This window comes from Anoplolepis gracilipes, chromosome 15, assembly GCF_047496725.1.
Source record: "Anoplolepis gracilipes chromosome 15, ASM4749672v1, whole genome shotgun sequence".
In the NCBI taxonomy this organism is placed as follows: domain Eukaryota; kingdom Metazoa; phylum Arthropoda; class Insecta; order Hymenoptera; family Formicidae; genus Anoplolepis; species Anoplolepis gracilipes.
In genome coordinates this window covers 599,834-613,130 of record NC_132984.1, presented here as the reverse complement: position 1 = coordinate 613,130, position 13,297 = coordinate 599,834, and the positions used below count along the sequence as shown (strand labels likewise).

The window sequence follows — 13,297 nt, the reverse complement described above, 5'->3', positions numbered from 1 at the left end:
TCTTTCTCGCGCGTGTCGTCTGTAGCTGTCAAATTTTGACAGTTTATTGTGACAACTTGTGAAATTTAAATTAAAGAAAAGCTAAGAAAAAAGTTAAAGAAATCGAAGAAGAAAAAAAGAGAGGCAAAAAATATGTATATTTAATATGTTATTTATATTTGTGTCATTAAAAAGAAAAAGGAAGAGGTGGAAGAAAGAAGGAGAAGGGGTATAATATAAATTAAATAAAGAAATTGTACGTTGTAGTAATGAGCCGTGAGACATCTGTGAGCCGGTGGTTGAATTCAAATGACAGATATCGTCCAAGCAATTGTCAAAGGTCGAGAGCATCTCCGTGGAATTCGATCTTGGATTTTAGCAATTTTATGTGACAATAATTCGCTGATTGATGAAGCTTTCTGCGGTATCGGCGCGTCCTTTGTTGCGTGCATACGTAAGTATTCGACGATCGTTCATCCGCTATTTTACACAAGACTTTCGGAAGCCAGATTTTATTCCACGTATCGTGTGTTGCATCAGATACATTGCTATACCTAATCGGAATCTTAACTGATTTATCATAAGTAGGTCAAAGCTAACATTACAATTGCTATTATGGCGCAAAAAACGAAACAAAAAGTTATTCGACGAATTTGTGTACATAATTTTCTGTGCATTATATGTATATATATTTAATAAAATAAAAATTTGATATAAAATATTTATTTAAGGTTATATTTGAATTATACGACACGTGCTTCGTACGAAAGCTGCTTTTTCATGCTGGTTAGTGCAACGTAGCAAGAAGAATGTTTTGTTGCAATTAATAAATATTTAGTTGAGAAATTATCCAGAAAGGTTGAAATAAAATACCATTTTTTGACGTTAATAAATTATACATCTAAAATTTTAAACAAATTATATATAAAATATTTTTAATTTTCTTTTCTTTTTTACAATGGCAATTTTAATTGCGATGGCAGATCAGGAATTACAATTTTTTTCTACTTATTAAATAAAATTTCTTTAAAATAGAAATATTTTAATAATTTTTTTTCCTATCAAAGATCCAAATTTATTGTAGAAATTGTCAAACTAAAATTAAAATGCAAAATATAAAATATATATATATATATATATGTGTATATACTTTTGTAATCTAGGATTAATTCTAATTATTTTTGCATCAGTCTACAGTGACCCAGCATCGTGTCAATATGATCAGCTCTGCTTTAAAGACCGAGGTGGTGCTGTCAGAGAACAATCGTAAGGCTTGCATAAAAAGCTTCAAATCCCTACAATTACCAAAGTTGCGTGACAAGGATATTGCAGAAGCTGCTATTTTGATACCACTATGCTTGTACAAAGGAGAACTTGGTCTTTTATACACACTGCGATCTATGAAGCTTAGATCAGGTGGAGGACAGGTCAATATATATAATTTATTTTTAACATTTATACAAGTAAAAAACGGAAAAAGAATATTTATACTTTTTAAATTTACACACTTGAGATAAATATAATGTTTTGTTTAATTAAGAAAATGTATGTTTATATCAAAGTGATCATTTTACAATCCTTTACAGGCATCATTCCCAGGTGGAATGCGCGACAAGAGCGATGCCAACTTGCAGGAAACTGCTCTGCGAGAGACCTGGGAAGAACTGAAGATCCCCAAAGAAAAGATTGACGTGTGGACCACAGGGAATCTTATCGGCAAGACAGATGTCAATGTGATGCCTGTGCTAGCTTACATCGGCGAAGTGGTGCCAGAGCAATTAGAGATCAATCGCGACGAAGTAGACGAGGCGTTTGTGATTAGCTTGCAAAAATTGTGTGATCCTGCGTTGTGTAGCTTCACATATTTTCGTAGAGTCAATCTCACCTTGCCGAGTTATTTGGGCGGTAAATATCGTGTCTGGGGATTCACCGGTGCTATTACCCATCTCGTGCTCGAGTGTTTGATACCAGAGATCTATAGAAACAAGATCCTTCACGTGCAGCCACTCATGAAAGATACGTATGGAAAGACGGAAACGAAAAAGACTTCCGAACAGGATGTTACACGATCGAAATTATGAGGACTTGAAATATCTGGATGTGTTTATATCGCGACACCGTAGATTTTCATCTATGTAAACAAAATTAATGACAAATTAAGATATTTTTTTATAACATTGCGCAAAAGTTAATCTCTCACTGAAATTATACGATTTTTACGTTTATAAATTCTCGGACGATGGGTAAAAAAACTTCGATACTTTGATTATTGGTATAACTTCAATTTTATTATCGAGCGGAATTTTGCAAATTGTATAAAACTTGTTACAACATACACATATAGATATATATGTATATGTATATATGTGTATATATATATATGTATATATGTGTGTGTGTGTGTGTGTATGTATATATATTAATTGTACCTGTGATTTTGGTAGATGTAGATTAAAAACAAAAAATGTATTAATTAAATAGATATTTTTATAATTTTTAATGCTTGATTGACAGCAAAATAAAACGAATATAATATTTCTTTTCTTTAATATGTAAAATCGTTTTAATATATTTTATTATAAAAATGTTATATAATATATTCTTATTATAAATCTTAGGGAATATACATGAATTTTCATGCGCATGTTTCTTTAGATTTTCGTAATATGGCGCCGATAAAACAGCCAATAGACGAGTTAGAATTTTGCGCGCGCTGGGTGTGACGTTCGCCGCGAGAGGCGCTTTGTTTCCGGCGGAAAGCGTAAACTTCGTGAACGCTAACGAGGAGTTTTATCCTCTCATAACGATCGTGGCGGCGGGTTTACTCGATTCTCCGACTACGACGAGAATATCTGCCGGCATCGTCGAGCGTCGTCACGCTGGAAACTCCATCGAGGTAAAAGAACATCCCTAACGTACCTCCGCATTCGTTTCTATCGTTATTTTTTTCATTTAACAATCCGCTTCGAGCGAAATAAAGATTAGGACGACGTCGTGTCGAATTGTTGTACATAACACAAAAGTGCATGTGTGCATCATCGTTGCAGTATGGACCCTCGGCGACTCCTATCGAGAGCATAAGTCTCCGCAAGTTAATTCCACAAGTCGATCGATTAACGAGGAAGAAAAGGAAACTTCACTCGAGATGTATCTGTACAACTTGACCCTACAACGCGCCACCGGCATCACCCACGCGGTGCACGGGAACTTCTCCGGCAGCAAGATGCAGGAGATTCTCGTCTCCCGCGGCAAGTCGTTGGAACTGTTGCGGCCGGACCCCAACACGGGAAAAGTTCACACTCTGCTGACCGTTGAAGTATTCGGTATCATCAGATCTCTAATGGCATTCAGACTGACCGGCGCGACAAAGGACTACATTGTCGTGGGCTCAGATTCTGGGCGCATAGTGATTTTAGAATATATTCCTGCCAAGAACATGTTTGACAAGGTACATCAGGAAACCTTTGGCAAGAGCGGTTGTAGACGCATTGTTCCTGGCCAGTATCTAGCCATTGATCCGAAAGGAAGAGCAGTTATGATAGGTATTGAATATATTTGTGTCGTTTATATATTTTAACAATTTCAAACGATAACTTATTGTCAACTACCATATGATTACTTCTGTGTTTCATCTGATTAATGTTGATTACAACTTTTCATTTTTATGATGGTAATCTATTCCTAGATAACAATTGTGTTGATGTATATGAATTCGTTATTATATTTGTCATTATTATTTTAGGCGCTATCGAAAAGCAGAAGCTTGTATACATCCTGAACAGAGATGCAGAGGCTCGTTTGACAATCTCTTCTCCATTAGAAGCTCATAAAAGTAACACACTGGTGTATCACACGGTCGGCGTCGACGTTGGCTTCGATAATCCCATGTTTGCATGTTTAGAGATCGATTATGAGGTAAAGCATCATCGATGGTTTAAAGCAATGAATATTTTTGTCGTAGCCAAATGCCACGTGATTACTTTCATATCCGTGTTTCAACTGATTAGCATTGATTACACCTATTTACTATTATGATGGCGTTTAAGCGATTACATTTGCAGTTACTATGTTTTTTAAAAGACATTCAATATATTTTAATAAAAACATTAATTTGACAGGAAGCCGACAGCGATCCCACGGGCGACGCGGCGGTGAAGACGCAGCAAACTTTGACGTTATACGAGCTCGATCTTGGTTTAAATCATGTGGTGCGAAAGTACAGCGAACCGCTGGAAGAACATGCCAATTTCCTTGTATCTGTGCCGGGTGGCAACGATGGTCCTAGCGGCGTGCTAATCTGCTCCGAGAACTATCTCACTTACAAGAACCTTGGTGATCAGCACGATATTCGTTGCCCGATCCCACGACGTCGTAATGACCTGGACGATCCCGAGAGAGGAATGATATTCGTATGCTCAGCCACGCATAAGACGAAAAGCATGTTCTTCTTCCTAGCGCAAACAGAACAAGGAGACATTTTCAAGATTACTCTCGAGACAGACGAGGATATGGTTACCGAGATCAAACTGAAATACTTTGACACAGTACCCGTCGCAGCGAGTATGTGCGTCCTGAAAACGGGTTTCCTGTTTGTCGCCTCAGAATTCGGCAACCAGTTAGTATGATATTTCATGCGTGCATAATAGAAATGTTTGCGAACAACGTGATTGCGAACATTATTGCTTTTCAGTTACCTGTATCAAATAGCACATCTTGGTGACGACGACGACGAGCCCGAATTCAGCTCAGCGATGCCACTCGAGGAAGGCGACACCTTCTTTTTCGCGCCACGACCGCTTCGTAATCTGGTGCTGGTCGACGAAATGGACAGTCTTTCGCCAATAATGGCTTGCCAGGTGACATATTTATATTTTTACAAGATGCAAATTTGACTTGGCACTTTCAAGTAGGAAAGGGACGTCGTTCATACGTTTCTTTTCTGTGGGAATATATGTGCGAGAGCAAAATTCTCTTTGTCGCCTTTGATTTGTTATTGCAAATTGAAGTGAATGCTTAGAGAGACAAATGTACGTTTACAATCAGGAATTTTCTTCTTTATATCGCGCTTGTAAAGAAAAGAGGAGCTGTGTACAAATAAACCTGTTTAAAATTTTCATTATTTTTAACACACAGGTGGCAGATCTGGCGAATGAGGATACGCCGCAATTGTATATCGCTTGTGGCCGAGGACCGCGGTCCACTTTGCGCGTGCTACGTCATGGTCTCGAGGTTTCCGAGATGGCCGTGAGTGAGTTGCCTGGTAATCCAAACGCCGTGTGGACCGTGAAAAGGAGAATCGATGGTTAGTCGAAAGATATTTCTACGAATCGTTGCATGTTTCCACTTGAATTGCTCACTCGACGATCGGCAAGTTTTAGCTACGATCGTTTATTTTCAACACATGTGTCTTTTGTCTTTTTTATTCTTTGAAAATCTTGCATATGTCATTTGCGAGGCAGTATGAGTCCATCATTGCAATTAAAAGTTAAATCGTAGACTTCTATTATCTTATTTTTCTTTTGCGAAAGAATGTGTGGATGAGAAAGCTCAATGGTAGTAAATTTGAGCAAAGCTTTGGGGTAAGAACATTTACTACTTAATATTGGAAAAGAAAATCGTAGTTTGCTTTAAAGAAAAGAAAAAAAAAATGGCATCGGTTTTGTAAAACGATATTAATGAACCTGGTGGCTTGATACACTCTTATCAAACACCAGTTCTCTCTTTCAGGATGCCAGCGCACTATTGGTTGACCCACAGATGTCTGAATGACCGAAAGGTAAGGATTTCGGCGCGAAATTGGCACGCATAGAGTCGATTTGCTCGACCAAAAAAAAAAAGAAAAAAAAAAGAGAGAAAGCTCATCAACTCTTTCCGTGCCTCGTGATACGAGAACGTGTGCAGTTTTGATCGAAGGAGAGAGCGAAATATTAATTAATTATATCTTCAAATAGACAAATTAAAATATACAATTCAATTCGACATTTTCGTTCGCGCATTTCCCTGTGTACTGAGAATGAGCCTTGTAATTTTGATTGCAGAGGAATATGATGCATACATCATAGTGTCCTTCGTGAACGCCACACTCGTACTCAGTATCGGCGAGACTGTCGAGGAAGTGACGGACTCGGGTTTTCTCGGTACGACACCGACCTTGAGTTGCTCAGCATTGGGCGAAGACGCATTGGTGCAGGTATTTTGCATATTGGAATTATATACCGCATTTTGTAGTTCTACGCGTGAAATATCTATTCTACGAGTTAAATTTTGTCGAAGAAACTTTTTATTAAATACACGCAATATTTTTTTTTTTTTTTTTTACATTGTTATATTAAATAGCTGATAAAATATAATTACATATTTTTGGGGGGAAAGAAAGGACATTAAAGTCCAATTATAAATACCTCATCATTTGCGATACTGTAAAATTTTTTTTCTACGTAATCTGCTCAAAATTCACAATTTTGTGGACCGTACGATTCGTTTGGATTCGTACGGCTCGCAGATTCTACGGTGCACTTGGTATCTCCGGCATGATTTTAATCGACCATCTTGCCGGTCGCAAAAAGAGTGCTAAAGTAATTTTGGGTTCACATCGTTGGAATGTTCCGATTCTCGTCCGAACTTTCCTGGTATTACAGGCCCGACAATCACATAAACCTTTCAATTTAGATAACAATACATGATATAAGACTATAATATAACATAGTCTAGGACTCTAAGAATAATATATTTATATAATAATTAATTAAAATTATATGTTGTACGATTCAACGATTTGAAACGTTAATTAAACATTGCGATTCACTTTCAGGTGTATCCTGACGGTATACGTCACATCCGAGCAGATAAGCGTGTCAACGAATGGAAGGCGCCTGGCAAGAAGACCATCGTAAAGTGTGCGGTAAATCAACGTCAAGTTGTGATTGCTCTCACCGGAGGAGAACTCGTCTACTTCGAAATGGACCCTGTATGTATCCGCATATAAATTCGTTTGACGATAAGTAGTTTCACACTTGCCGGGATAATCGCATTATTGTTCTCTCTGAGTGATGTCCGTTCTTCTTTCTCGGAGATGTAAAAGATGCGAAGAGTATATCACTTGTCTCATCTTGGCGTAGCCAATCCTGAGCTTATCGTTTGATAGCTGAGATTGATGTAGAGTGAACATAACATTGCAAAATTATCTATCAATGGCAATCGACTCATTTCATGCACATTTTTCAGACTGGACAATTGAACGAATACACAGAGAGAAAGAAAATGCCGTCGGAAGTGATGTGTATGGCTCTCGGAAATGTTGCCGTAGGTGAACAACGTTCTTGGTTCCTGGCTGTCGGTCTGCAGGACAATACAGTGAGAATAATATCGTTGGATCCTTCAGACTGTTTAGCGCCGAGGAGTATGCAGGCGTTACCGGCGGCTGCGGAGAGTCTATGTATCGTGGAAATGGGCGCCAAGGAGGCTGACAACTCCGAGGATTCGGCGCCACAACAATCTAGTTTGTATTTAAACATAGGTAAGTTACATATTTGAAAACGCATATATGAATATTTATTAAAAACGGTCAAATTGTAAAAGACATTTTAACACAAGTTACATCTAAAGTTTCAGAATTATTATAACTTGCAGGTTTGCAAAACGGCGTATTACTCAGAACTGTATTAGATCCGATTTCCGGCGATCTCGCGGACACGAGAACGCGCTACCTGGGTTCCCGTCCGGTCAAACTGTTTAGAATACGTATGCAGGGTAATCAAGCTGTATTGGCGATGAGCAGTCGATCGTGGTTGAGTTACTATCATCAGAATCGTTTTCATCTCACGCCCCTGTCGTACGAGAGTCTAGAATTTGCATCTGGCTTCAGTTCCGAACAGTGTCCGGAAGGTATCGTTGCCATATCGACGAACACATTGAGGATTTTAGCGCTCGAGAAACTCGGCGCCGTGTTTAATCAAGTGAGCTTCCCGCTCGAGTACACACCGCGAAAGTTTGCGATTCACGCCGATTCTGCGCATCTGGTGGTCATTGAGACCGAGCACAATGCTTACACGGAAGAGACGAAGCAACAGAGAAGACTACAGATGGCGGAGGAGATGCAGGAGGCAGCCGGCGCTGAGGAGGCTGCCGTCGCCCGAGAATTGGCGGAGGCGTTTTTATCGGAAGAGCCGAACGAGGCGGTATTTGGAGCACCGCGAGCAGGACCAGGTTTATGGGCCTCGCTACTGAGAATAATGGCACCGACCACCGGCCAAACGTTCGAGGTGCATCGTTTCGAGCAAAATCTAGCTGCATTATGGTGAGTCGTGGAAAGAATAATCTATTACTCTACCTCTCGTAATTATTATTATTATTGAAAAGACTTTGGACGTTGATAAATTTTTTCTCTTCTTTTTTCATAGTCTCTGTCTTGTGAAGTTTGCCAATCAAGGAGATCAGTTGTTCCTCATTGTTGGAGTTGCAAAAGAGTGTCAATTAAATCCTAGAGTTAGCAACGGCGGTTTTTTGTACACATACAAGTAAGATATTTTTGTTATATTCGTGTAGATGAATAGATATTAACTTGATCGAGGAAAAAAAAAAGTCTGATCCTTATTTTCTTGCATATTCTTATGTCGCTAAAAAAAAAAGAAAACTTTTAAGCAATTTATAATGTACGATTGAATGACGAGAAAAAAAAACAATATATCTGTATTTTTGATGATATCCTGCAGTGCTGATACCAAAAAATATATCGTTCGACTAGCGCATTATTTTTCGACACGAAAAATAATGAAAAACCATCGTTCCATTGTTTCAGAGTAAATACAGAATGTACTAGTATTGAGCTGCTACATAAATCTCCGTTGGACGAGGTACCGCTGGCCATTTGTCCATATCAAGGCCGAGTACTGGTCGGCGTAGGTAGAATGCTGCGGCTTTACGACATGGGTAAAAAGAAGTTACTGCGCAAATGCGAGAACAAACACATACCCAACGCCGTGGTCTCGATCAACGCCATCGGTCAACGGATTTACGTCAGCGATGTGCAGGAGTCTGTTTATGCTGTTAGGTACAAACGCCAGGAGAATCAATTGATCGTTTTCGCAGACGACACGCATCCTAGATGGATCACGACCACGTGCGTATTGGATTATGATACTGTCGCAACTGCTGATAAATACGGGAACATAGCTGTGATACGGTTGGCGACCGGCATTAACGACGACGTGGACGAGGATCCCACAGGGAACAAGGCTCTGTGGGATCGAGGATTGTTGAACGGCGCCAGCCAGAAAGCCGACACTGTGGCTTGCTTTCACGTAGGCGAGACGGTAATGTCGCTGCAAAAGGCGACCCTCATACCCGGCGGTTCCGAAAGCTTGGTTTACACGACCCTTAGTGGAACGGTGGGTGTCCTCGTGCCGTTCACCAGCCACGAAGATCACGATTTCTTTCAACACCTGGAGATGCACATGCGATCCGAACATCCGCCCCTATGCGGTAGGGATCATCTGTCCTTCCGGTCGTACTATTACCCAGTGAAGAACGTCATCGACGGTGATCTCTGCGAGCAATTCAATTCGATCGAGCCCGCTAAGCAAAAGAGCATCTCTGGCGATCTTGAGAGAACGCCATCCGAAGTGTCGAAAAAACTGGAGGACATACGTACGCGTTACGCGTTCTAAAATGCCCCTTCACGATTATCGTGTCTTTCGACGTATTTTTTTCAATATTTTTCAAAACTCGACCTCACATTAATAATTAGTAGATCTTGGAAACAATTTGTTGTACATTTATTATCATCTTTATTTTTTACGCATAACATTTAACTAGTATTCTCCCACCTTCGATATTTTCCGACGATCCTCCTAATGAACCTAATACAAAGTTCTATTATATATGACATGATCTGTATAAAAATTCGATATTTTCTACATGTGTGATAAGTTTATATTATATATGAACTCTTAATTCGTTTTTTTGAGATATATTATACGTTAACATCCAGGAAAATCTTATATTCAATTTCCTTTATGCAAACAATTATCTCATGGAAACGAGTAAAGATATTTTAATAGCCTTCAAATGGCTATTAAAATAATGCGCCTAAGTGCGAAAGGTTTTGTATTTCTGTAACAAATAGCGAGTTGCTATGAAAACATTAATTCAAATAAAAAAAAAAAAAAAATGTATGAAAGTAACGAATTTAATTGTTACGAATAGAGAGTATTTAATTTTATTTCTATCAGTGTAGATATACACGCAACGCAAATGTAATTTCACTACTACTACTATTACATACCGCATATATAAATTAATGTATTGCTATTCAAATGGTATATGATACGATTCATTTCAACTGTTGTTTTGCAAATTTGCGTATTAAATCATTCATCGATTTTAATATCAATTCATCACTCGCCCCAATAATTTGTCTGTATATCCAACACGAATATCTTTGAATATATTTATTAAAGCAGAAGTATTCTCTCTTTCTCTTTTAGATTGAATCCTTTATAATTTAATTCCATGGAAACTAGGATGTAATATAACCGAGGAAAATGTAAGATTATATTGAAATATTTTTAATCTTTTTTTTTTTTTTTTTTATTAAATTTCAAAGTCTTACATTTAATTAAATATTTTTTTAATGTAAATATAAAATTTGTAATTAATACACGAATAAAGGATTAAATATAATTATCAATGAGATTTTGTGCGGATTGACGCGAATGATAAGATGGAAATAATTATCAATATGATAAAATTAGCTTTTGTTAAACATGTCACGTGGGGCGAAAATAATAACTTGATCATTTCCGGGAACACATTTTCATTAAGGTGATAAGATCTATATACACAGGAGCTTCGGTAAATCTCCCTCGCTATTTAAAGGATATTCCAGAATATACTGAATTAGAACAGCGGAACGACGGCTCTATCCATGTTACGCGGCGATGGCGTAACTAGGTGAGCATGCATCCCTGCAAATGCATTCAGCACTCAATTGCACCCCTTCTCCTCATGTCGCGATATCAGCATGTATGCACACTCCCCTTCACGAAGCGTTCTACAGTTTCGCAGCTTGCAAATATAGAATGCATCGCTTATATTAAATTTCAACAAAAAACCGGCTAATGCATTTTATCTGACTTTTTAAAAACAGATTTTGTATTATTACATTAAATACTGTATAATAATAATAATAATGTGTGTGTATAAATATTATTATATAAATAAGTTGATATGTTAAAAATACACATGTAAGAAAAATTCTCTTTGTCATAATTTAATATATAAATATTACGTCCAATATTAAAAAATGAAAGAGATATTATTTATATTTAACGTACGATAAAGTGTACATATATTATTATATAATAGGTATATACATGCGTAAAATTTGTTTGATAAAAAAATACAACTGTGTACGTATATATATACCCGCACGTGAGAATCAAAAATTCTGACATATCCCCGAGAATTTTGTATCCCCATTGTTTATCTTTCATGCAAACGAAGATTATTTTGCGCGCTGTTCGTAGGATAGCTGGTCTAAAATTACATATTAGATACGCGATAATTTATCGCGCGACCCGTATTATCGGATTTACCTCGTAACCGCATTACGAGATTAGATCTTCAATTGACGGAGCGTCACCCGCTCGTGCGGACGATGAACTGTTAAGCGTAATAAGCGGAGATAATGAGCGAGCGCGCGGGAGATCGATAACCGGCGATGAGAGAAAGAAAGGGGAACATCAGCCACCGTTGGAGTACCACGATGCTGATAACGCGATAAGAGTGTTACCACCAATCCCTTTATATGCACTGTCCAAAGAGAGAAAGAGAAAGAGAGAGGAGAGATGGAAAAGGGTGTGCACCCGCGTTCGATAGCTCCGTCGTCGCCGATGCAAGGGGGGATGTGTACGCGCCGATGGCTATATGTACATGTATATTATTATTAGGGACAACAAAACCGACGACGACGACGTCCTCGACACGCTTAGCGTCATGGATGCGGAGAAAAAACATCGGTGATCCGGGGGGGTGGGGGTGGGGAGGAGGAGGGTGGCTGCGGCGCGTCCATGCCCCGTACAGGACGTTTCATAATATCGCGTGATCAACTCAAATGTCCCTCATTTACTCGAGGGGAAGAAATTACTTTACATTCCGTAGGTCAAGGTTGTTTCGCGAGCAAATGCACGCAGCGTTTTTCAAAGAAATTGTGCGAGAAAGAAAAATCAAAACGAGATTTCCTTTTTCATTTAAAAAAAAAAAAAAAAAAAAAAAACTATTTTTCAAAGAACCGTCCCAGGTAGCAAGCACACATTTTCACGTCAAAATATATTGGTCAGTTGGAACCAAATATGACGCGATGTAATGACGTGAAAATGACGGAACGTTATTATTTCAAGACGACAGTTTTCAAAGTACGGAATAATAGAAAATCTCTAAAAAAAAACGTAAACTAAATAAAATTAATTGTTTCGTTGCCAATCAAAATATAAACTAAATTTAATACTTTTATTTGAAATTAATAACAAAAATGATAATCTTCATCATAATAAAATGAAGCAAAAGGAAAAATAATATCTCGTACGGATTGTATTAATTGTGTCTTTGTTATGAATACCCAGGTAGCAAGCACACGACATTTTCACCTGAAAATATGGTCAGTTTGAATCAAATGTAACGCGATGTAATGACGGAGTAATGTCACAGATCGATGACATTTCAAGACGTTAAAGAGACGTGACTTCAGGACCATTTTAGACCTATTAGTGACGTTTTAATGACATTTGACGTTTTAATGACATTCATTCACAAATATTGAATTCGTTAATGAAACTTTTCACTTTTCACGAGTTCACGCCAGAGGAAAAGATTCATGATCAAATGTCACGCTCAAGTCCCGGGTTACAGAGGAAATTCATGTTATAACCCTGAGATATAGAGAATTGCGAATATTAAAATTATACATAAAATTGTTTGAATAATTTAAGGTATTATAAAAAATTAAATGATTTTTTAATTAAAAAATAGTAATACTTAGGCGACTTATAATAATGACTCAAGAATCACGATATTATGACGTTTTTTTAACCAACATTATTGAGACGTTTTAAATTCGACATTATTTAGTCACGTGACGTCATTGAACCAGAAATCACTAGTTGTCAACGTCAAAATGACATGTGCTTGCTACCTGGGCTAGATCTTTTCACATTTATTAAACGCGATTGAAAATTCGATAGAAAGAATATATAATTTCATCGAAGAAGACAAATATAAATCTTAAAGGAATTTTGACGATCGTCTCCTCGAGTCAGACAAT

The 13,297-nt window shown here is 37.8% G+C and overlaps 1 protein-coding gene across 3 annotated transcripts in view; it reads left to right on the top strand.

The window, feature by feature from the left end:
- Positions 1–10,441, top strand: part of LOC140673685 (splicing factor 3B subunit 3) — a 35,025-nt gene extending 24,584 nt beyond the window's left edge. The window contains exons 23-35 of one of the 3 annotated variants that reach the window (XM_072906777.1): positions 1,170–1,406; positions 1,566–1,670; positions 3,125–3,521; positions 3,722–3,894; positions 4,098–4,594; positions 4,670–4,835; positions 5,113–5,281; positions 6,018–6,169; positions 6,791–6,946; positions 7,204–7,495; positions 7,609–8,275; positions 8,379–8,495; positions 8,777–10,441. In XM_072906777.1, coding sequence (XP_072762878.1) covers positions 1,170–1,406; positions 1,566–1,670; positions 3,125–3,521; positions 3,722–3,894; positions 4,098–4,594; positions 4,670–4,835; positions 5,113–5,281; positions 6,018–6,169; positions 6,791–6,946; positions 7,204–7,495; positions 7,609–8,275; positions 8,379–8,495; positions 8,777–9,644 — 3,996 coding nt within the window. In that variant the 3' untranslated portion in view covers positions 9,645–10,441. Of the gene's footprint in view, positions 1–1,169; positions 1,407–1,565; positions 1,671–2,706; positions 2,876–3,026; positions 3,522–3,721; positions 3,895–4,097; positions 4,595–4,669; positions 4,836–5,112; positions 5,287–6,017; positions 6,170–6,790; positions 6,947–7,203; positions 7,496–7,608; positions 8,276–8,378; positions 8,496–8,776 lie in introns of those variants that run through there. The other 2 variants (XM_072906775.1, XM_072906776.1) reach the window with 2 other exon arrangements.
- Positions 10,442–13,297: the final 2,856 nt, after the last annotated feature.